Source organism: Eptesicus fuscus, chromosome 11 (genome assembly GCF_027574615.1).
Source record: "Eptesicus fuscus isolate TK198812 chromosome 11, DD_ASM_mEF_20220401, whole genome shotgun sequence".
Lineage (NCBI taxonomy): Eukaryota > Metazoa > Chordata > Mammalia > Chiroptera > Vespertilionidae > Eptesicus > Eptesicus fuscus.
Genome location: NC_072483.1, coordinates 29,045,790 through 29,069,113, shown reverse-complemented (window position 1 = coordinate 29,069,113; position 23,324 = coordinate 29,045,790). Strand labels below are relative to the sequence as shown.

General features: G+C 39.1%; 1 protein-coding gene across 5 annotated transcripts in view; it reads right to left on the bottom strand.

Moving 5' to 3' along the window:
- Positions 1–5,783, bottom strand: part of ACVR2A (activin A receptor type 2A) — a 93,538-nt gene extending 87,755 nt beyond the window's left edge. For 4 of the 5 annotated variants that reach the window (XR_008557453.1, XR_008557454.1, XM_054723218.1 and 1 more), the window contains exon 1: positions 5,581–5,783. Coding sequence is in view for 2 of the 5 variants with exons in the window: in XM_054723218.1 (XP_054579193.1) it covers positions 5,581–5,635 (55 nt within the window). In the remaining 3 variants the exon portion in view is untranslated. The remainder of the gene's footprint in view (positions 1–5,580) is intronic. The other variant, XM_054723220.1, reaches the window with a different exon arrangement.
- Positions 5,784–23,324: the final 17,541 nt, after the last annotated feature.

Sequence of the window (23,324 nt, the reverse complement as noted above, 5' to 3'; positions counted from 1 at the left end):
CAACCTCAGAGACAACACGTTCTCTTTAGGTGCCTTTATTAAACAAAACCTGACCACTTGATGTATTAGGTATATGAAAGTGACTAACAGAAATCTAGTTGGAGAATGAAGAGAAGTCAATTGTGCACTATAGTAGTTTTCTTTCTTTCTTTTTTTTAATATGTTTTTATTGATTTCAGAGAGAGGAAAGGAGAGGGAGAGAGAGAGAGAAACATGGATGAGAGAGAAATATAGATTAGCTGCCTCCACCACCTACTGGGGATGGAACCTGCAACCCAGGCATATGCCCTGATAGAAATCGAACCACAAAACCTCCTGGTGCATGGGTCAACACTCAACCAACTGAGCCATACCAGTTGGGCTTACCCTCTTGACTTCTCCTTCCTCTATACACTATTCCTGGAACTTTCATGTTCAATAGTCAATTTAAAATCAATGTTCTGTCTAGACATGACTATTATAACCAAACAGAATTAAATTTACCACAGAGGAAAACTCTAATGTGGTCCCAGCTGTGGCAATAAATATACTCTCTGGCCTGGTCAAATTCTGGTTTAAATAGAGATGAATGAATATTAACAAGAGGTAGACTTTTTGAAAGCAACAAAAAATTAAAGAATACCAGAATACTAAAAAGAGAATAAGAGCAATCTAAACTTTGATAAAGCCATTTGATTGCAAGACAGTAGCACTACTCCCAAGTGTGTGTGCGGTATTCCAGAAACCAACAAATGAAAGAATAGTGGAAAAGATTATTTGGTCAATTCTCAAGCATTCTAAATTTAATCCATTTTCATTTAAACCATGAATGAGACCTCTGGAGGCACATGATGTTAAACAACGAGTGGGTTCCATAAGCAAACAGCCTACAGTATAAGGAAGTACAGAAGGAATGGAGGAACTATAAAGAAAATGAATGAAATGAGTTACAAGATAAGGAACAGTGAAGGAATTCTAGTGATCTCAATGTCAAGCATTGTGTACCTTACCTAGCTTACTATCTGAGGGGCACCATGACAAATGGCAATATAAGAGGAACATAAAAAGAAAAAATTAAATCACAGATTTATGAGACACCAAAGATAATAAGAGGACTTACAAAAGTAAAAAAGCAACAAAGCAGTTTTAGAATCTAAAAGGACAATTTAAAGATTAAAACTTCTTTTGGTTTAGTTATGCTTTACTTCTCATTAAACAGTGATTCTGATAGACCCAAAAGGTGAGATGTCAGTAATATCAGAGAGATATATATGGGAGGTGTGTTACAAAGACAATATGAGGCTTATTTGCATACTTTTTGTGGGAGTGACTTCAGAATTTTTCCTCTCACTGGTGTAATGCTATTTAATGTAAGAGTTTCACTGTAATTCTTAACCTGGTTGGCTGACTTTAAAACAGTAAGCACTTATTAATTATGGTCAAATTTTAACCTTAAAAAGGACAAGAGTCTATTAATATATTATAGAATATTACTTAGTATAGCCTAAATGAGCCTAATGGTAAGCAACAACCTGCAAGAAAATTATGTAATTATTAAATCACTTTAAAAGTTTCTTGAAATTAAAGTTAGCTAGACAAAAAATATATATCCCTAAAAAAAACCCCACAGAATTTACACCTTGAACCATTCAGGAATCATGCAATAGTGGACATTATTTCTTCCATATGAAACTTAATAAAACTTTCAGGCATCATGTTAAATACACACTACGCACACAAACACACCCTGATGCCACAGCCCAAGCAGTAGGATAAAAGGAAATATCCTTAAAGACAATTATTATGGCAAAAAAAACTACTGGATCAAAAGCAAATATAATTAAACTAGATAAAACTGACCAATCATTCATCATACCCATATTGAATATGCAATCTTCATGAGCACTCCGTAACAAATGATTAGAGTTTATTCCTAACAGTCAGCAAAGTATTTTTAGTAAAGTATAATAGGATGAAATAATGTATATACCTATAGTCTATTTCTCTAATCATTCTAATTTTTAAAGATAGTGAAAAAAATGAAAACTCTTAAACTCTCTCACCTGGAGATCACCAATACCATGTACTTACAAAATTTAGATCACTGGAGGAGGAGCAGAACCCCTTTACTAATATACTAATGCTTTTAAAAATTAAAAGTTTAAAGTTGAGCTTCTCCACCTCAACACTACTGACATTTTAAGCTAGATAATTCTTTGTTATGGAAGGCTGTGCAGTGTATTATAGGATGATTAGCAGCATCCCTGCCCTCTACCCACTAGATGCCAGTATCACACCCTCCCCTCCTCTCCTGTAGTTGGGACAACCAAAAATGTCTCCAAATGTCCTCTGGGGTAGAGGTGCAGGGGTAGGGAGCAAAAGTTACCCAAGCTTGAGACTATTGGCTTCTCATAAATAAGAAAAAATTCAAAATGAATGGGAAGATCCCAGGAGGTGTTGGATATTTTATTTCCCTTCTGCTCTTGATGTTCCAATATATTATATTTGAATTTGATCACAGCCTACATTTAAGAGATTCTGCCTTTTAGAAAACAAAGCATTTAATATCTATCATTTGTTAGCCAAAGTTCAGAAGAGTCCCAGAAGATTCACTGCACTGCCAATTCCCCCTCCAACCACACACTTACTCACAGAAATACACACAGTATTGCCTAGTTGAACAAAAGAAAATGCACATATTACTTCATTTTCATTTCTTATTTCATCAAATATATGGACCAGACTGTTCTAGCTCCAAAGGAATTCTCAACGTATTCAATGCAACTCAAATAGTACCACAATAGTTTCATCACTTTAGGTAGGATAAAACCAAGAACTAGAGCAAGTATTAAACTCATCCTTATATTTTAACAAATTGTGGAGAAAAGGTACAAATTAACCACAATGCTTTAAAACAACAACAACAACTAAGTAGGTTTCTGTTTGAAAAAAAAAAAAAGCAGAGGAGGAATGAAAAAAAAATCAAAATCAAAGGGAATCTGTAGACATTTCTGGATGAAGGCAAAACTCAAAAATGTTTCCCCTGGAATGAGAGGAGGAAATTACACACTTGGCCATACCCTACAGGAATAGTCTGTATAACCAGTCTCCAGTGTGCATACCATGGAATGGAAACTGAAAAATAAAAATGCACAAAATACTAAAGAAAACAGTAAACATCCATCCTAAACACCTGAAATAAATTTGTTTTTTACTACTAATCTCCAGTTGATTGAAAATATTCAAATATCCAGAAACAAAAAACTGAAAACCTGAAAAAAAATTTTAATTTTCATAAAAATTGTCATCCTCATGCCAGATTACAAATTACATAGAAAAATCAAATAGGAAAAGAAACATAATAACCCCTTTTTAAAGTGCATTTGATTCACAACAAAAGCTCTTAAAAAGCAGACATTTTAAGTTGTAATTATCTTCATGTATAAATAAGGATTAAAGTCTTTAAGATTAGTTCAATTATCTTCAATAGAATACTTTATTCAACTAGGAACATTTACTTAAAAAAACTATGCAACAATATATAATATCAGTTTAATGTAAGTAGAATATCTATATACTCTATAGCAACAAACTAGAGCAAGTATTAAACTCATCCTTAAATTTATTTCAAAATTTTAGCTATTAACCCTCCTGGCCCAGTGAAAATACTCCTACAAGAAACGAATGCTCAATTCTTTTTTTTTTTTCTCCCAAACCAAGCAGAGGAAGCTGTAAGATCTGTAGTGGCAGCCTGCTTTTCCAGAAGTAATACCTTGAGACTGCTCAAGAATAACCTCCTTCACCAATGAGTGTGACTCAGGTGAGCTTGGGAGGGAATAATGTCCACTATTCTTTGGTCAGTGGCCATGATGCCCCTCCTCCTCAAGGGCAGGAGATCAGAAAGAGGGATTTGAACAAGAGGAGTTCACCAACCAGAACATACAGGAGCAGGGGAGAAGGAGTACTACTGGAAAAATAAAACCCTCATGGTTAAGTCATGTCACAAAAGCCAGGGGTTTAATGTTATCAAGGTATTCATTCCTTTTAGAGACACCATTGTTTATCTTCCTCTCCAAACGTGCACAAAAAGAACTGTCAGCCTGCCTTAAGCATGCACCTTCTTCCATTTAAACAGACATGATTCTTTTGGTTAATCTCTGGCAATGATCGCCATTTCACAACACATTCAGCCCACCCGGAACTGATCAATACCACTACAGACATAAGACTAGACTTTATCCATTTATTAACCACAAGGAAATGTACCATTCAGCAAAATTCTATACATTACAAAAGATTCTATTAAAAAGGGGGGTGGGGAGGATGGACCTCTCTCTCTCTCTCTCTCTCTCTCTCTCTCTCTCTCTCTCTCTCTCTCACACACACACACACACACACACACACACACACACACACACACCACAGAGGTACACAAAGAAAAGACTACCACCCTCTAATTTCCCTGAGGCAAATGAGATAAAGACGTGGCCATAAAACCTGTCAATTCCAACCCCCCACCCCCACCCCATAATTCTATCTCACAACCTAGCAACTGATTTTCTAATTTTACGATAAATAAATCCATTGCGACTTTAAAATTGTTCATCTATGCAACTAACTCTTGTCATGTGCATTTGCACACCTCTGAGCTAGATGACACATTTACAGAATTTCAAATACAAAAGCCTAGCTAGTTTTCCAACCACTGGTTGCAACCACAGAACGTTCTCACAAAATCAAAATTTCAAATACAAAAGGGCCAGGTTATTCTTCCAACCTTGAGCCAAAACCTACTTTATGAATACAGTGTATTTGACTGTGTGAGCAATTTCAAACGGGCTATTCTAACCCGAAAACAATGCTTCAATACAACGCGTTTAAAACAAGTATTCCGTAGGTAAGCAAAATCGATGCCAGAACAGAGCACATAAATGGTGGTTGAGAGCCAGCACATTACCAACACAGCGGCATACCTCTCCTGCACTGGGTTATAGTTAATACTCCAACAACAACTAACAACTATTTTTAACACTGCTGGACACTGAAGTTGAAGGAAACGTGAGGGGGAGACCCGATGAAATTGCTGATATGATCCATTGTTTCTCACGGTCAAAATTAAGTAGCAACTGACTCGATCTCTGCGGTGATAGTCACTGGTGGAGCACTAATTAAAAGATGATTTTTTTAAAAAAAAATTACACCCTTATTTTGGAGAATGCCACACTAAATGACACGTTAGAATCCGCCTTTCAGGTCTCCAACCTGTGCATAAATTGTTACTTGTGGTATTTGCGGCTTGCTTGCAACCCAACCGGCGCTGTCATCCGGCGTTATGGCCACAAAACCATGACTTTCTCACTTCCACAACAACAGAGCAGTCAGCCTTATCAGTGAGCAACCTCACTCAACACCAGGAAAATGCACGGAGGTTTCCAGATCCCAATCAGACCTGGGGGGGGGGGGGGGGGGGCGGCAGCCGAGGGGCTCGGGGTGGGTGGGTGGGTGGGGGGCAATGTTCCCCCGGCTCCCCCGGAGCTCGCCGGCCCACAGGGCGGCCGCCGGCGCGCACGGCCGCTGCAGCCCGCCCGCCCGGGCACCTACCTGAAGAGCAGGAGATAAGAAAGACGGCGAACGCCAACTTTGCAGCAGCTCCCATGTTCCCGAGGCGCCGGGGAAGCCGTAGCAAGTTCTCGCTAGATATCCAGTTCCCTGGGTCTTCCTCGGAGACAAACCTCCTGGTGTAAAATCAACCGTCATAAAACATATTCGGAAGCCCCGATCAAAAAAACGTTCACGGGTTTTTTAAAAAAAAAAAAAAAAGGAGAGAAAAAGAAAAAAAAAAAAGAAGGGGGAAAAAAAAAGAGCACAACAATAAAAAAAAAAATGCACCACGGGGGAAAAACCGCCACACACACCCACAACACACAAAACCGAACCACGAGAAGCCAACAACAACAAAAGCGGGTTTAAATCACTGTCAGAATCACTGTCAGCGCCGCTCGCCTCGCGGGTCTCTGGGAACAAAACGCCAGGCTGAGGCGACGAGGCGGCGGCGGCGGCGGCGGCGGCGGCGTTCGCTGCCGCCCGGACAGTCCGGGAACCGAGCTGGGTCCGACGTCCGGACCGACCTTCAACCCGGACACCCAAAGTCCGCGGACCACTGAGGGCCGAGCTCGCAGCGGCGGCGGCCCAGGAGGCGGCGGCGTGGGGACGGAGCGGCGGGCGGGCGGCGGCGGCGGCGGCGGCGGTCCAGGCGGCGGCCAAGTTCTGGTCCAGGCGCTGGCTCCGGCTCCGGGCTCCGAGCTCGGCCGCGTTTTCGGTCCCCTGGCCTCCGCCGGCCCCGCCCCCTGGACTTCCGGTTCCGGTCCGAAGCTGGAAGGCAGGCTTGGTGGAGGAACGCTCCGCGGCGGCGGCGGCGGTGGCGGCTGCGGGGCGCTGCGCGCGTGCCGGGCCGGGAGCGCGAGGAGATTGTGGGGCTGGCGAGGCGGGCGCGGGGGAGAAGTAGCGAGCGAGGGCGGGGCCGGGAGGACGCGGAGGCGGGGCCGACTGAGGCGCGCTACCGCCAGGCCTGGGCGTCCGGCCTGCTCGGCCGGCGGGGCTGCGGGCTCCCGGGGGTGGGCGGGTCGAGGCGGTGGGCGGTGGGCACACCTGGCGCGTTAACCGCGCCACACCGGCCTTTGTGGAGCGCAATCCCGAATGGTCGGGGGAGCCCAGGACGAACAGGACTTCGAGGCGAGGCGGGGGGCCGGCGACTCCTCCGGGGGGGCGTCTGCGGCGCCCTGTCTTTCCTCTGGGGGACGCCTCGTCCGCTCCGAGACTCCGGGCGCCGGGAAGCCGCGGGTGGGAACCGGTCCGCTGCGCCGACCGAGCTGCCCGAGCGAGCTCGGCGTTGTGCGAGCTGATGTATCTGTGCTACCAGCCTTGGCGATGCATCCCACCCCTGTGGCTTCTGCTTAAGCGCGTTGTATTTAGGCTAAAAAGAAAAAAAAAAGGTGCCCACCCGATCAGAATATCCACAATTTTCACGTTGTGCAGTTTGAAAACTTGAATCCATTCCCACCATTCCTTTTAATACACGAATCATCATTGTGTTGAGAACTGTTGTGCATGTAATAGGTTCGCAAGTACCTGCAGATTTTGATCGACATATTTGAAGGTCAGACAATTGTTTACTTTTTTTCAACTTTTAGGGCCTGTTTTTATCCCTTAATCTAAGTTGGTTGCTGTTCTAGGCATGGAGTTGGATCTAACATGTAAAAATTGTATTCCTACCTCAAGGAGCTCACAGTATTTGCTCTACTCGAATTTGTGACTACCGAATACAAACTAAAGACGGTATTTAGCAAGCTCCGTGAAGGTAGGATCTCATCTGTTTAGTATATGATGGGTCATTAATAAGTAATTATATAAGTAGCTAGGGATTCACTGCCTTTTTCAAAAATCCAGTTGTTTTCAGTTGTATTCTACAAATATTTGTTTTTATTAATAAAAATAATAATGCAACTGTATTATAAGGCTAATTCATGTTTTACTTGTGGCTTTCTGATTCCTACATTTTTCCCACAAAGTCAAGCCTTTTCCCTTGTATTTATAGTGTTTTTCTCTTCCTCAAAATTACTCTGTATTTCTATTAAATTCATCCTGTAATTATCTGCCCATTTCTACAGCTTGTCAAGGTTATTAGCAATCATTGTGGCACTTTAAACTCTCTGAGACTCCCAGTTCCCAAGTCATGGTACTCGGAATTTGATATTGTGCAACAGTTAAGAAAAGTCTAAAGTTGATCTTCAAGGTATCTAAAAGATCTCATGTAGTTCTTTAGACTTTATGAGCTGTTCAAAGGAATAAATATAAACCATTTTCCATTCGCTGGTTGAATTAAGAGTTGCCACTAACATTTCTGGAATGGAAGAGTGTATTTTATTTAGAACTACCTTCATTTCATTCAGGAATTTGATGTCGGTTATACCCTGGATCAGGCCCCACTGTTGTCTTATCTCTGAATCACTTCAATATTTTTGAATTGTGAAACCAGAGCATGTGGAATAACTGGAATAACCAGAAATATGACTAAAACTTGAAAACATATTCCTTATCTTACCACCCAAATTCCCCAGTATAAGAATGTAAGAGGAGATAAAAATAATTTTTCTGTAGTATGAAAGAGGGACAACTAATCAAAGTCTTCACTACAGTATTCTTCTCTAATAAAGAGTTAAAATAACCCCATGGGAAATATTAGCATCCATTAACAGTAGTTATCTGTTTTGTTCCTAAATCTGTGTTCACCTTGCCCTGTGCATTTTTCAAAAATTCAAAAATAACCTGTTAAGACTAATTCCTATGGGAATTCCAAAACTTAAAAAGAGGTAGCTGCAACTGACCCTACTGCCCTTTTTGTAGAATCACTTTTTTTTTTTTTTTTTTTTTTTTTAGTCTACAAGTCCAATGGTGCAAACTGTACAAACCTGATTTAGGAAGAATGGTGAGGAAAGGAAAATGAAACGTGAAAGAAATTCTGGTCTGCCAGAGCATTAGGCATGTGTTAACTTAGCTAACATCACTCAGTCCAAAAACTTGAGACCTACCCTAATAGCCACTCCAATGCTAGAATTTCAAGTCCAGAGTCCCAGCAACAAGTTCAGTTAAACTGCTAATTATTCCCAGCTGGAAGAATCTTGAGAAGCCAGCCCGACCTAGAGATGCAAGTATGTGTTGGCTGGATGAGGAGACAGAGGTAAATGGGAGTCACAGACGGTTCCAGAATAAAGGATGATTTTTTATGCTAGAAACTCATGGCTCAAAAAGGTATGGATAGACTACAACTTTAAAGTAGGGCTAGAATTGAACTAGCCTTTGAGATTGGATAGAATGGCATATATTGTGAAGAAATGTATCTTAAGGTATTCACCTGCCTTTGGACATAACCAATAGTCACATATAAGCAACACATGCCAAATCTTCCTTCATCTTCAGGAAGATGATAGAATCCCTGTAGAGTATGAGGGATGTTGAATTCCTCCTCAATGAAGGATTTAAAGGTATTTCTGCTGCTTTTTAGCTACTGTAAAAATCTTTCGGTTTCAGATAAAATAGGCATTCCGGAAGTAGTATGACTAATGAATTTTTCATATGCCAATGCTGTAAAGAATTTTTCAAACTCTTGGCCCGTGGGCCGCATGCGACCCATAATGAATATTTTTGCAGCCCAGCCAATATAACAGTATATAAGAAATGTTTTAATAAAAATTTTGTAACTTAATTTTTACAATTCCTGTTATACATAATCCTATATAATAAGAGAGGAATATGCTAATTATCCGTTACGCCATGAGGCATAACGACCGGATCACGGATCTGCAGGAGGGTGGGGCAGCGAACTACAAGCAGGTGGTGGAGAGCTACAGGAGGGGGCAGGGCAGCAAGCTATGAAGGGGGAGGGAGAGGGGGACGGGGGCGGGGAGCTATAGGAGGGTGGCAGTGAGATACTGGCTACAAGCGGGCAGCAGAGAGGTGCAGGAGGGGGCAGGACACCAAGCAAACGGGTGGCGGAGAGCTACAGGAGGAGGGCAGGGCAGCAAGCTATGAAGGGGGGGAGGGGGGAGCTACAGGAAGGCAGCAGCTACTGGCGCACGGATTCGTGCACAGGGCTACTAGTTATTAATAACAAACCACAACGTTTGCTAATGACTGATTACTATAATCGTGCATTCATTTCCCTTACACACCTTTCGCACAGGCACACCTTTTCTCTCCACTAATACTAGCAGCGAATATTTTAGCAGATGATTGCCACGTCATTAGTCTTAGACTGACTTGTTTGGTGTGTGCAATAGGAAATAGTTCGCTTTCGGAGAACAAGAAAAATAGGTTTATTTGCATTTTGCTTATTAATTTGTGCAGTTATACAATGTCTGGTAAGTTAATGTTCAAGAAAAAATATTAATTTTTATTAAAATGTTCTATTATTTTATGTTAACAATTACCCATTTATTTCAGCCCTTTGTATTCAGCATGTCTCTATTGAAATAAACCTACATTTCTATGAAAATTTAAGCTTTTATTTATTTATTTATTTATTTATTTTTTGCAGCCCACATAAACTTAAACATCATTTATTTGGCCTGTGTTAGCCTTTGAGTTTGACATGCTTGCTGTAAAGCATAATACATGGGGAACAAACTTGGTACCTTGGTAGGTCAAAGGAAGGCAGATAACAATCAGCATATTTTTCATGAATCCTCCTGTCCCTAAATGTGCAAGGTGGGAAGAAAACTCCCTATATCCTAGCTTTTGTTACAGTTATTCCTTTCTTTCTAATTACATCTAGCCTTAGTATTGCACAGTACCAAAGGGATAAAAAAGGCATAAGGATAAGAATGTGGGAGTAGAGGAGGGACAAAACATTAAGGTCGAATAATCTAGAACAGAAAAGTGAGCTAGACGAGCTAAGAGAAACCAGCTATGATGGAAATAATGTTTCCAACATGTAATTAAGCTCTAGCTGGTTTTGCTCAGTGGATAGAGCATCAGCCTGTGGACCAAAGGGTCCCAGGTTTGATTCCAGGCATGTACCTTGGTTGCAGGCTCCTCCCTGGTCCAGGCCCTGATTAGGGTTTATGCAGGAGGCAACCAATCAAATTTGTTCTCACATCGATGTTTCTGTCTTTCTGTCTCTCTTCTACTCTCTCTAAAAATCAATGAAAAAATATCCTAGGATGAGGATTTAAAAAAAAAAAAAAAAAAGCTACATTAGCCAGGCCAGTTGGTTGAGGATCTTCCCATGCACCAAGAGGTTGCAAGATTCCATTTCCCATGATGCACATGCCCCAGTTGCAGTTATATCCCCAGGCCCCAGTTGCAGTTATATCCCCAGTAGTGGGCGAGCAGGAGGCTGCCGATGGATGTTTCTCCCTTTCCCTTTGTCTCTCTCTAAAATCAATTTTTAAAAAGCTATACTAACCCAACTGGTAATATAAATCTCAACAAATTGGGTTCGTTTTAACCTCCCAAGGGTAACATTTGATTTTTCTTCATATCACTTCCTTTGAAATCCAGTAAATGTGTGAGATACAAAAAGAACAGGCTTACTTGGGGGAAGATTAGATGGTTTTAAGTAAAGGAGTTATGTGGTCAGTTTATGTTTTAAAAATTACTCTTGCTCTTATATGGAGAACAGGTTGCAAGGTATTAACAAAGAAAGCAGAGAAACTACATAGGAGGGTGCATCAATAAGGCAGGCAAGAGAATACTGGCAATGTGAACTAATGGAGAAAGAAGTGGATAGATTCAAGATATATTTTGTAAGTACAGTCAACAAGATTTACTGGTGATTGGATGACTTCTACTTTTTTCATTGAGTGAATGAGCAGACATGGTGTCATTTGTTGAGATGGGAAAGGTTTAGGGAAAGAGTTATATTACAGAGAAGAAAGTGGAGAAATGAAGTGAAAATTTTCAATTTAAAAATGTTAAGTTTGACTTGCCTATGAGACATCCAAATGGAGATATAATCAATTGGATATAGATGACTGAAGTTTGGAAGAATATGCAATAATATAGGTATGAATTTGGGAACTGTTGGCACATAAATGGTATTGAAGGCCATGGAGATGAATGAGAACATCTAAATGGAGAGTAAACATAGAGAAGAAATTTAGCAAGTGGTGGATTGAAAGTGAGGAAGAAGGATGAAAAAGTAGCAGCTAGAAAGATGAGACAAAAACCAAGAAAAAGAGATGTCATACATGAGTGTGTATTACAAAGGGAGATAGGAACAGTTCCATCTCTTATAGACTCATCAGTAAATTGAAGAACAAAAAAAATAAAATAAAATAGCCACTAGATGTGGCCATCATGGAGAGAATTGATGTCCTTAACAGTAATTTCAGCAGAAGCCAGATTGAAATGTTTGAAGGCTCAATGGTAAATAAAAACTTGGAAGTAGAACTTAAAGACATTTGACTATTAAAAATCAAATAAGATAATGGCTAGCAGCAAATGCAGAATCAAGAGAGGATTTCATTTGGTTTCTACTTTCAGATAGGGATAAATTATATTTGTAAACTGAGATGGATGATGTAATAAGGAAAGAAGATTAAGAATGAAGAAGAAAGTGAGGAAAACTAAATGGGCAAAATACTTGTCAAGGTGAGAAGGAAGAAGCTTCAGAGCATGAGATAGATGGTTTGGCCTTTGAAAAAAGTATGGCCATTCCTTTTTTTCTCTTTTTCCTTTTTTTTTCTCTCTCTCTTCCCTTCATTTATCTATCATCTATCTATCTACCTCTATCTTCTTCTTTGTCTCTATTTCTAACATTATCTTTTCCTTCCTTTCTTGTTTTGTTTTGTTTTTGTTTTTTTGAGGCAGGCAAAAAGAAGAAAGGGCAAGTAGAAGATGAGTTTGTAGAACAGGACACTAGAGGGTGATGGTATTCCCAGGTGAGAGCTCTTATTTCCCTGTAAAGCAAGATTTTAGCATAAAGTGAAAGGGGCATGATGAAAAGGTATGAAATAGTCCTAACTGAGCTTGGAGAGAAAAGTGTTACCGTAGTAGTATAGAGGTTGATCAACGATTTGAGAGGTTAGAGATCATGACTTCAGTCTGCCCGTCTACGTGTGTGGTTATTTCCTGTAACACAAAGGTGTTGGCAGGCACAGAGAAGACAAATGATTGTGTTGTTCCATGGTTGGATTTGTTAAGAGATTTTGAGGAAGAGAGGAATAAGAAAGTAATGAAAATTGTATGGGAGTGATTGGGATAATGAATGATAGAATTTCAGTTGGATAAGAAGAAAGCATAGTCTAGAAGAGGCTCTTGTAGGTAAAAAAAAAAAGTGATAGGAGTAATGAATTAGAAGGCTGACACATTAGAAGGACTCTTACTTCCTGGAAGATATTTATACAAGATACTAGCGGCCCGGTGCACAAAATTCATGCATGGCGGGGTGGGGGGTTCCCTCAGCCCAACCTGCACCCTCTCCAATCCAGGACCCCTCGGGGGATGTCTGATTGCTGGTTTAGGCCTGGGGATCAGGCCTAAACCATGGGTCGGACATCCCTCTCACAATCCTGGACCTCTAGCTCCTAATAGCTCAGCTGCCTGCCTGCCTGGTTCCCCTAACTGCCCCCTCCCCCCTCCTGGCCTGATCACCCCTCACTGCCTCTGTGTGCTGGCCTGGTTGCCCCTAACTGCCCCCCCTGCCGACCAGGTCGCCCCCAACTGCCCCCTCACTGCTGGCCTGGTCACCCCCAACTGCCCCCCTCTGCTGCACTGGTTGCCCCTAACTGGTTGCCCCTGCCGGCCTAGTCACCCCTCAAGGCCCCCCCTGCCGGCTGGTCGCCCCACGCAGCCTGCTGTTCAGTCATTTGGTCATCCCTCACTAACCCCCCTGCCGGCCTGGTCGCCCCACACAGCCTGCTTATTCAGTAGTTTGGTCATCTCTCACTAAGCCCCCTGCTGGTCTGGTCATAGGCAGCCATCTTGTGAGGGCATGAGTGTTAATTTGCATATTACCTCTTTATTATATAGGATATACACCAATGAACTAGAAGGATAAGAGCTATGATCTATGAATAAGAATTCAAGGCTTTGTAGGGGAGTTATGTCTGGTGTTGACAGTGGCTAGGGAGTTACCATTGAGAGTTATTTTTACCATTTTCATAGATAAGAAAAAAACTGAGTCTCAGAGCAATTACAAATGCACTAGAAGTCTTATTGGAGTGATAGAAAAATGGTCACCAACATGAGGAGGTCCAGAAAACTGGATGTCAAAACATCCAGGGAGTTGGATGAATTATTTGCAAGAATGTTGAAACCACCTAGAATGGTGACAAAGATTAGGCTGGTGAATAAAAACATCAAGACTTCAATAATACAGAGATGTTATTTCGAGGCTGTTAGAAATCAGCATTCCTCAAAGTTATCTCTAACAATGTAAATGATTTTCAAAGTGTTTTCATATACATTCTTACTTAATTTTTTAAAATTTTATTTATTAAAAATTTTAATTGAATTTAAATTTTTGGGGTGACATTGGTTAATAAAATTATATAGGTTTAGGGCATGTTCACCACCCCAAGTCAAATCTCCTTTCATAATCATTTATCCGCCATTTACCCTCTTCTACCTCCCCCACCCCCATCCCCCCTGGTAATCACCATACTGTTTTCTGTCTATGTATTTTTTTCTTTGCTGAATCCATTCACTTTTTTCACCCAACCCCCAGCCCCCTCCCCTCTGACAGCTACCAGTCTGTTCTCTGTATCTATGTTTCTATTTTGTTCATAAGATTCCACATAGAGCCCAGGCAGTGTTGCTTAGTGGTGGAGCACTGACCTATGAATCAGGAGATCATGGTTTTTAATTCCTGGTCTGGGCACATGCCCGGGTTGTGAGCTCAATCCCTAGTTAGGGTCATGCAGTTATAAGTATATGCAGTAAAGAGAGTTAATTTAGTGTCCTCTATTTAAACTTAAACTCAAATAAATGAAATAAATTGGATATGTCTTATTAAATATTTAAAAGCATTATTTTTAAGGCTTCATTTAAAAGGCACCTTTCCTAAATCCAAGTACTATATTTTAAATTTCTCTGTATTTACATTAATTCAATCTTGATTTTTTTTTTCAGTATTGTGTATTGTCCAAAGGAAGATAAAGTACCAGGCAAAGGAATGATCTGACTATTTGCTCCTTTTTATGATGTGGTGATAACTTTAAAAAAACAAATCTGTGTTGAGAGAAAATTATTATAAAATTTAAGAATAATTATTATTAAACTCAATTTCTAAAGAATTATAAATAAGAAAAAAAGAATAAATGTGAGTTTATTGTTATGGTATGTAAATGTGAATTTTTGTGCTTTGGCAATAAAAAGTAATACATGTGTAAAATACATAATACTTTTTACAATTACAAAAAACTGTGGGGGAAAGAAAGATTATTGTTCTCTCTATTTTTAAACATTTTTTGTTTTCTTAGGCTTAACTACACTGGATTGTCCCACCTGTTTAAGCATGCAAATTAAACAAAACACTTAACTGCATTTTATTGTGCTTCATTTTAAGTTAGATCAGAAGAATTTTAATCAAAGCAGTACTGAGGTTTTGGAAGAAACTGAATTGTAGCAATGTTTGTAGTAATTTTAACTGGTCAAATATATTATATGCATTTATATTCAAAATCAGTTATTACTAGCTACCCTTGCAAATAAGTGATAATTTTATACCATTTTTCAGGTGAATAAATACAAAAGTTAAATGGCTGGCCCAGGGGCACAAATTGAATCAGTAACAGAAGTAGGATTATAACTCCAAACTACTGACTCAAAGCTTGGTCCAATGAACCATGCTATTTCTCAAGTAGTAAGCATATTAATTGTCCCTCCAAGCAGGAAACACAGCTCTAAATGGAGCATGTCCCATCCAGAAGATCTATACAACATACTAAAAAGACCTGCTTTCACTGAAAGAAGAAAGAAAGAAAGAAAGAAAGAAAGAAAGAAAGAAAGAAAGGAAGGAAGGAAGGAAGGAAGGAAGGAAGGAAGGAAGGAAGGAAGGAAGGAAAGAAAGTCCACATCAAACTTATAAACTTGCCTTTTTGTAAAAAGGAAATATATGTTATAAATTCAAATAATAATAATACAAAATATATGTTACAAAAAGACACTAACTTTTATACTTATAAAACCAATGTTTTGATTTTCTTTTTCAATAGTGATATTATATCTGGGATACACAGAATGTTGATTCTGCATTATTAAACCAACATCTACATAACTCAGAAATCCATTTTCCCTTTGTTTTTTATGCTAATCATAGAAAAATAGCAATCATACAAATTTTATTTAGTGTTTGAATAGACGCTTTCCTGAATCATTTTTCTTATTTTAAATCCACCCAGGTACATAATTTTTCTGACTCAATTTTAACTCTGCAGTTTTAAGGAACCACAAATGAGAAGACTATATTGAAAGTAGAAATTAAGGAAAATTGCAAATAAAAAGTAAATGGTTTAACTCCATTCTGGCTATGACAGAATAGCTTGTATTACGTTAACTCTCCTGTTGAGAACAGCTATTTTAAAATAATATAATCAATTATTTAAAGTTATTAGAGGGGAATTAAGGAAGCCCGTACTGGAGGGACCAAGATCCCAGAGAAGAGAAAGATGTAATAAATTAACCACACATTCACCTGAGGTTTTCACATGTGTGTTTATAGATTCATGTCATAGGTAATAGAGGCCAAGAAGCAAATGTCAGCCAGAATTTATGGCAGTCTCACTGGGTTAAGAAACAGGTGTTGGAGTTTGAGTCTACCAAGGTGATTAGTACTTGAGAGACTAATATCCAGGAATTGAGTGGAGTGAGCCTAAACGCCTGTGCAATTTCCCCTCAAGGCATGTGCTGACTCATAAACCGTTGCAGGGTAAAATGCAGAGAAACTAAGTATAAAGGAACAGCTTAGATGATGAGCAGAAATGTTGGCAGTCTTAGAGATCTTGGGAGACAGTGATGAAAATTTAGATACCATCAAGGTATGAGAGCCCACATAAACACTTCAAGATTTCAGAGGAAAACACAAATAAACACCTCAGGATTTCAGAGGAGAACCCAAGAAGGCTACTCCTTAAAAATTAAAGGCTATGCTTTAGCAGAAATAAATAGAAGTTGATGAGGATAATAAAGTCTAAAATTCTGCATTGACTAGAGTAATGTTTTCATTCCATATATGACTAGAGCATTTTAAACCCTTTCTGGAAAAACATAACTTCATGTAGATTCTTTGCAATTTTTCACACAAGATGTTCAGTGTCCAATTAAAAAATTACCAAGTATATAAAAAAACAGAAGCAAATGAAAATGCTAGATATAAAAGTTACAAGAACTAAAGAAATTAAAAGACAGGACTGTAATAAATTAGGCACAGAGAGAAGAATAGTGATCTAAGAGAGAAGGATGTAGAAAATATTCAAATTTAATAAAAAAAAAAAGGGAGGGAAAATACAGAAGAGAGAATAAAAGCAATGTGAAACAGAGTTTAAAAGTCTGATATACTTGTAATAGAAGTCCCAGAAGGGAACAAAATCAGTATTTTAAATTATATTGGCAACTAATTTTACAAAACTTATGAGAGACAGCAAGTCATGAATTCAAGAAGCTTCACCAATCACATGAAGGATAAATACAAGGAAAACTACAACCAGTGCATCATATTCAAATGTCTGGAAAACAATGATAAAAATAAAATATTGAGAGTAGTCAAAGAGAAAAAAAAATACATTATTTTCAAAGGAGCAAAAATAAGACTTAATGCTGACTTTTCAATGGAAACTATGGAATACAGGAGACAATGGAATGACATCTTTAAAATTCTAAAAGTACACAACCAAGAATTCTATACTCACAAAAATAGCCATCAGAAAGGAATGTAAAGGAATGTATGGACAAACAAAGGAAGAAACAATCTGTTGCTAGCAGACTTACACTAAAAGAAAGTGTAAAGGGCTTTTTTTTTATTTTCAGGTTATGGTACTGCAAGAAAAAATTCAGTACATAGGGAAGAATAAATGAGTAAACCTAAATACAACCAGTAGTAGTAATGCATTGTAGGGTATTTAAATAGATGTAGGATTAAAAATATATGACAACACAAAAGGTGGATAACTTAAGGTAGATTGTAATAAGCAAAAGATGAATATTGGAATTACTTATTTTAGTTTAATCAATAATATATAGTAATAATAAATATATCACTAACTCTCATAAATGGGACAAATAGAATAATAAACACTTGATTATCCCAAAAGAAAATATAGAAACAAAAAATATATAGTACAATAGGAAACATATAGTAAGAAGGTAGATTTAAATCTAAATGTATCAATAATTACACTTAATTAGTGTGATTAATACTCCAATTAAATCACAAGGATGGTTAAAGTGAACAGAAACACCCAAGTACATGCTGCTCATAAAAGATACTAGAGCAGTGATGGCAAACTTATGACACGTGTGTCAGCACTGACATGCGTAGCTATTTTTGATGACACGCGGCCGCTGAGGCGGCCGCATGCCGAGGATGAAACATTTGCTGCTCCTGAGGATGAAACATTTGCGAAATAATGTTTTTTCCTCAAAGTGACACACTACCCGAGTTATGCTCAGTTTTTTGGCGAAGTTTGACACACCAAGCTCAAAAGGTTGCCCATCACTGTACTAGAGGCTCGGTGCACAAAATTCATGCACGGGGGCGAGGGTCCCCTCAGCCCAGCCTGCACCTTCTCCAACCCAGGACCCCTCGGGGGATGTCCGACTGCCAGTATAGACCAGCAGTCGGACATCCCTCTCACAATCCTGGACCACTGGCTCCTAATCACTCACCTGCCTGCCTGGTTGCCCCTAACTGCCCCCCCTGGCACCCTGGTTGCTCCACACAGCCTGCTTGTTCCAGTCATTTGGTCGTCCCTCACTAACCCCCCTGCCGGCCTGGTCACCCCACACAGCCTGCTTGTTCAGTTGTTTGGTCATTTCTCAGGCTGGCCCTGGGATGCTGGGCAGCTGCCATCCGAGGCTTGCCTGCATCTTGGGCCAGCCCTGGGGGGAAAGGGGGCTGAGGGGACTGGGGGACTCTGGAGGCAGGTGGGCAGAGTGGCCGGACCCGCCTGGGGGCAGGCCCAGCTGTGCCATGTGCCTGCTGCCCCAGTGGGGCTGAGGGGACTGGGCACTGTCATCTTGTGGCTGTGGGCACCACCATCTTTGAGGGCATGGCAATCAGTGAGCATATTCCCTCCTTATTGGCTGTGGGCGCCACCATCTTTTGTGAGGGTGTGACAGTCAATTAGCATATTCTCTCTTTATTAGATAGGATATCTTAAATATAAGGACTCCTGAAGGCTGAAAGTAATAGTATGAAAAATATAACATGAAATGATAACCAAAGAAAATGTTGCAGCTATATACATATCAGGCAAAACAAACACTAAGGCAAAAAGTATTACTACTAGAGAAAAACATAGTGTTTCATAATCGTAAAGGAATCAACAGGATTATAAACTTAAATTTAAATGTACCTACTAATATAATTTTAAAATATGTAAAGAAAGAAATTACATAAGTAAAAATTTCTGTAGTTTGTGTTTTCCTGGTAATTCACCCATTTCAACTTGATTATCTAATTTGTTGCCATACAGTGTTCATAGGATTCCTTTATAATCCTTTTCATTTGTACAAATTAAAAGTAAATGGTTCAACTTCCACTTTTGGCTTTGACAGAATAGCTTGATGGCCTATTGTTCATTTCTAATTTTAGTAATTTTAGGCTTGTTTCCCAATTCTTTTCTTTAATTAATAATTTTTATTTTTTAGCAGTGGTTAAAGGATTGCCAATTTTCTTGATATTTTCAAAGAATCAACCTTTGGTTTTGTTGCTTTTCTCAATTTGTCTGGACACTATTTTATCTATCTATCTATCTATCTATCTATCTATCTATCTATCTATCATCTATCTATCTTAATCCTAACCCGAGGATATGTTTTATTGATTTTTAGAGAGAGAGAGAGAGAGACTTCAATGTGAGAAAGAAACATCAATCAGTTGCCTAGTGGAGGCACCCTGACAGGGGATCAAACCCACATGTGCCCTGACCTGGAACGGAACCCACCACCTTTTTGGTGTATGGGATGATGCTCCAACCAACTGAGTCACCTGGCCAGGATGCACTCCATTTTATTTATTTCCTTTCTAATCTTTTTTATTTCCTTCCTGCTTTATTTGCATTAAGATTGTTCTTCTTTTTCTAGTTTCTTAAGGTGGAAGCTTAGCTTATTCATTTGAGATCTTTCTTCTTTTTTAATATGGGCATTTATAACTATAAATTTTTCTCTGAGCACTGCTTTCACTGCATGCTATATGTTTTAGCATGTTGTGTTTTCATTTTCATTCACCTTAAAATATATTCTTATTTTCCTTGTGATTTTTTTTTTATCTACTTGTTATTTAGGGGTATGTTGTTTCATTTCCACATATTCGTAAATTTCTCAAAAGTTTTAATTGATTTTTTATTTTATTCTATTGTGGCTAGAAAACATGTTGTATAATTTAAATTCTTTTAAATTTATTGCAGTTTGTGGCCTAACATGGTATTTTGAGGACTAATTCTGTAAAATTAGACTTTTGAGAAATAATCCTATATAATAAAGAGGTAATATGCAAATTGACCATCACACCCTCACAAGATGGCTGCCTACGACCAGGCCGGCAGGGGGGTTAGTGAGGGACGACCAAATGACTAAACAAGCAGGCTGCGTGGGGTGACCTGGCTGGCAGGAGGGGCAGTTGGGGGCTACCAGGCCAGCAGGGGGGGGGCAGTTGGGGGCAAGCAGGCTGGCATGGGGTGGCAGTTAGGAGCGACCAGGCTGGCAGAGGGGGGCAGTTGAGGGTGACCAGGCCAGTGGGGGTGGGGGCAGTTAGAGGCAATCAGGCCAGCAAGGGGGGGGGGGACAGTTAGGGGCAACCAGGCAGGCAGGCAGGTGAGCGATTAGGAGCTAGCGGTCCAGGATTATGAGAGGGATGTCCAATTGCTGGGCCTAAATCGGCAGTAGGACATCCCCCAAGGGGTCCCGGATTGGAGAGGTTTCAAGCTGGGCTGAGGGGACCACTCTCCCCCCCCCACACACATGCACGAATTTCGAGCACTAGGCCTCTAGTTCTGTCATGTATGGCTATGGAAGTCTCTCCTTGGTTATCTAAGTGGTTAGCTAATAATTGCAGGAAGATTTCTTTAAATGCCCTAAAACAATAAATGTTCAAAATTTTGCAAACATGAAAGAGGATCTTTGTGTGTTTGTGTTGGGGCATGTCTTCAATGCTCTGGCATTTTATACGTCTGCCTTAGCCTTCAGATCCTGTTTGCACAGGGCCTTGGATATGCTAGAAGCCAGAGAATAGGGCCTTCCGTGGTCTTTCTGGGGCATGCACAAGGTCCTGCACATGCATGTGGCCATCTAGATCCCCAGGAATATGTTGGAACTTTTCAAAGTCCACTGTGGATGTCCCATTTTCCAGATTTTTCTTTTAGGCTTTTTTTGGCAAGCTTCTTAATTTGTTTCAAATGGTAGATTGCCTTAGATTGCTGTGATGTTAGGTAATTGCCACTGAATGTTTTTGACAATGCCTTGGGAATAGAGCTCTCCTCACTGAGTAAATTCCAGAGCAGGAAAAATAAATACAAGTCTTGTGAGTGGGGCTTTTCCAGGGAGTTGCCAGCTAGGTCAAATAGCAACAATTGACTAAGGACTTTGGGGAGCTCCAAACCCATTCTGTCCTGTTCAGTATCTACTAGGGTGGTTTTTACAGCTTCTATGATGTGAGGCTGCTGATTTTCAAGGCTACTATGAATCTGGAAAGAGTGCAATCAGAATAGGGAAAGCTAAAATCCCAGGGAGCTCATTTTTAAAAAACAAATATCAGGGTTTTTTTAAAAAATAAATGATCTTAAGATTGCTGTAGTCTTTGGCTTATTTCGAGAGTTCTGAGAAGTTGATTTTAACCATTTTTACCAGTGATCTCATTGCTTTTATAAAAGAGGATATTTTCAGATATCCTTACTCTGCCATTCCAGAAATGCTTCTGTTTTAGCATTTTCTTAAAGCAAAATAGTATATAACATTACAAATAATGAACAACTGCTTCATGCAATCACATTGATGAATCTCACAGAAATAATGTTAGCCAAAGTAGCCAAAATCGGAGTACATATTGTATGATTTCATTTATGTGAACTTCCAAAATAATTAAAATTAATCTCTAGTGATGAAAGTCAGAATATAGTAGTTGTCTTTGTGATGGTTAACTGGGATGGGGCATGAGGGAATATTCTAGTATGTTGGTAATGTTCTATACCTTGACCTGAATGATGATTATTTACTAAAATCCTTTGAGCAATACACCTTATGAACTTTATTGTATGAACGTATATTCATAAAAAATTTAACAGAAGTAAATAGTTTTATGCAAGAAGTGAAAGGTCTCATATTTGTAGTTAAAAGATTTATATATGTATCATTGAGACATAGGTATGATTTGTTACTACTAACAACAGAGGCATATATGTTGGCAATACTCTATAGGTCTTAAACGGCTTTCACATTTATTTTCTTATCATCTATACAACTCTTGAAGGTAAAGTCAAATGCTATATTTTCCACATAAAAACACTTAGATTTAGAGTCAGAATTTGTGAATAGTAGAGTGAAGGTTGATACTTTGTGTCTTACTCTTGGATTATTATGTGTTTCTGTAGTATATTGCTAGTCGCCAACTTATCAAAATTAGATGGATACTCAAGGTTTTAGCTTTCTATTAAATAATTCTTAAAAGATGATATTAATCCTTGATTCCATAGGTAATCACAGGATTCTAGGAATAGACAGAATTTTGAACTTCCTCCTTTGAGTCTCTCCATGAGATACAACTTAAATATCCAACTTAAACATCTTTTGATGAGATTTCACAATGCTCACTCATTTCAATATCACATACTTTTTGTGATAAGGAAGTCTTCCCATGATTATAACTCTAAGTCTTTATTTCTGCAGCGTGCTTTTTCCCTGTCTTCTACTCAAATGTAGAATGATTGATCACAATCTATGATTCCTTTCTAAATATTTGAGGAACATTAAAACCTGTTCTTATATTAGTGGTCTTTCCCATACTTAATTTAGGCATCTCTTCTGTCATTTGCTAAACATTCTCATATTGGCTGAAATTCTTCCTATCAGAAAATATGTTAGTCTTATCATTTCATCTATACTAGTTGGTTTTACCTAGAAAACAATACTCTAATTAAGACCTGGTCAGTGATCACTATAAAAGCTTTGTTGTTTATTGCTTCTGATATATCATAATCACTAGATAATATTCTACAATGTTTATGTAAATTTCTAACATCTGTTTCTTTTATTTAGGTGATTTAATCTGCATTTGTCCCCATTAAAGGTCATTAAATTTGTGACGATGACTTTCAATTCAATCATGTTTTCCTAAGTAATAGGCATGCCAACTAAGTTTGCATCTTTGGCTAGTTTAATAAGTTTATTCTAAACATAAATACTGAAATCACAAATGAGATAATAAATAAAGTAGGACCCACAAAGCTGTTATGTATTTGTGGATAACTATTAGGAAGCCTTAATTTTCTTTTCAGGCAAATGAAGAATAGCACATAAGTGAGAAAGTATAATTTATAAAGAGAATAAGGGGCTTGGGAATTTTATTTATGCTTTTGCAATTAAGTTTTAAATGGCTGATGAAACACCACTCTCAGAGCCCAAACAGCAAAAGC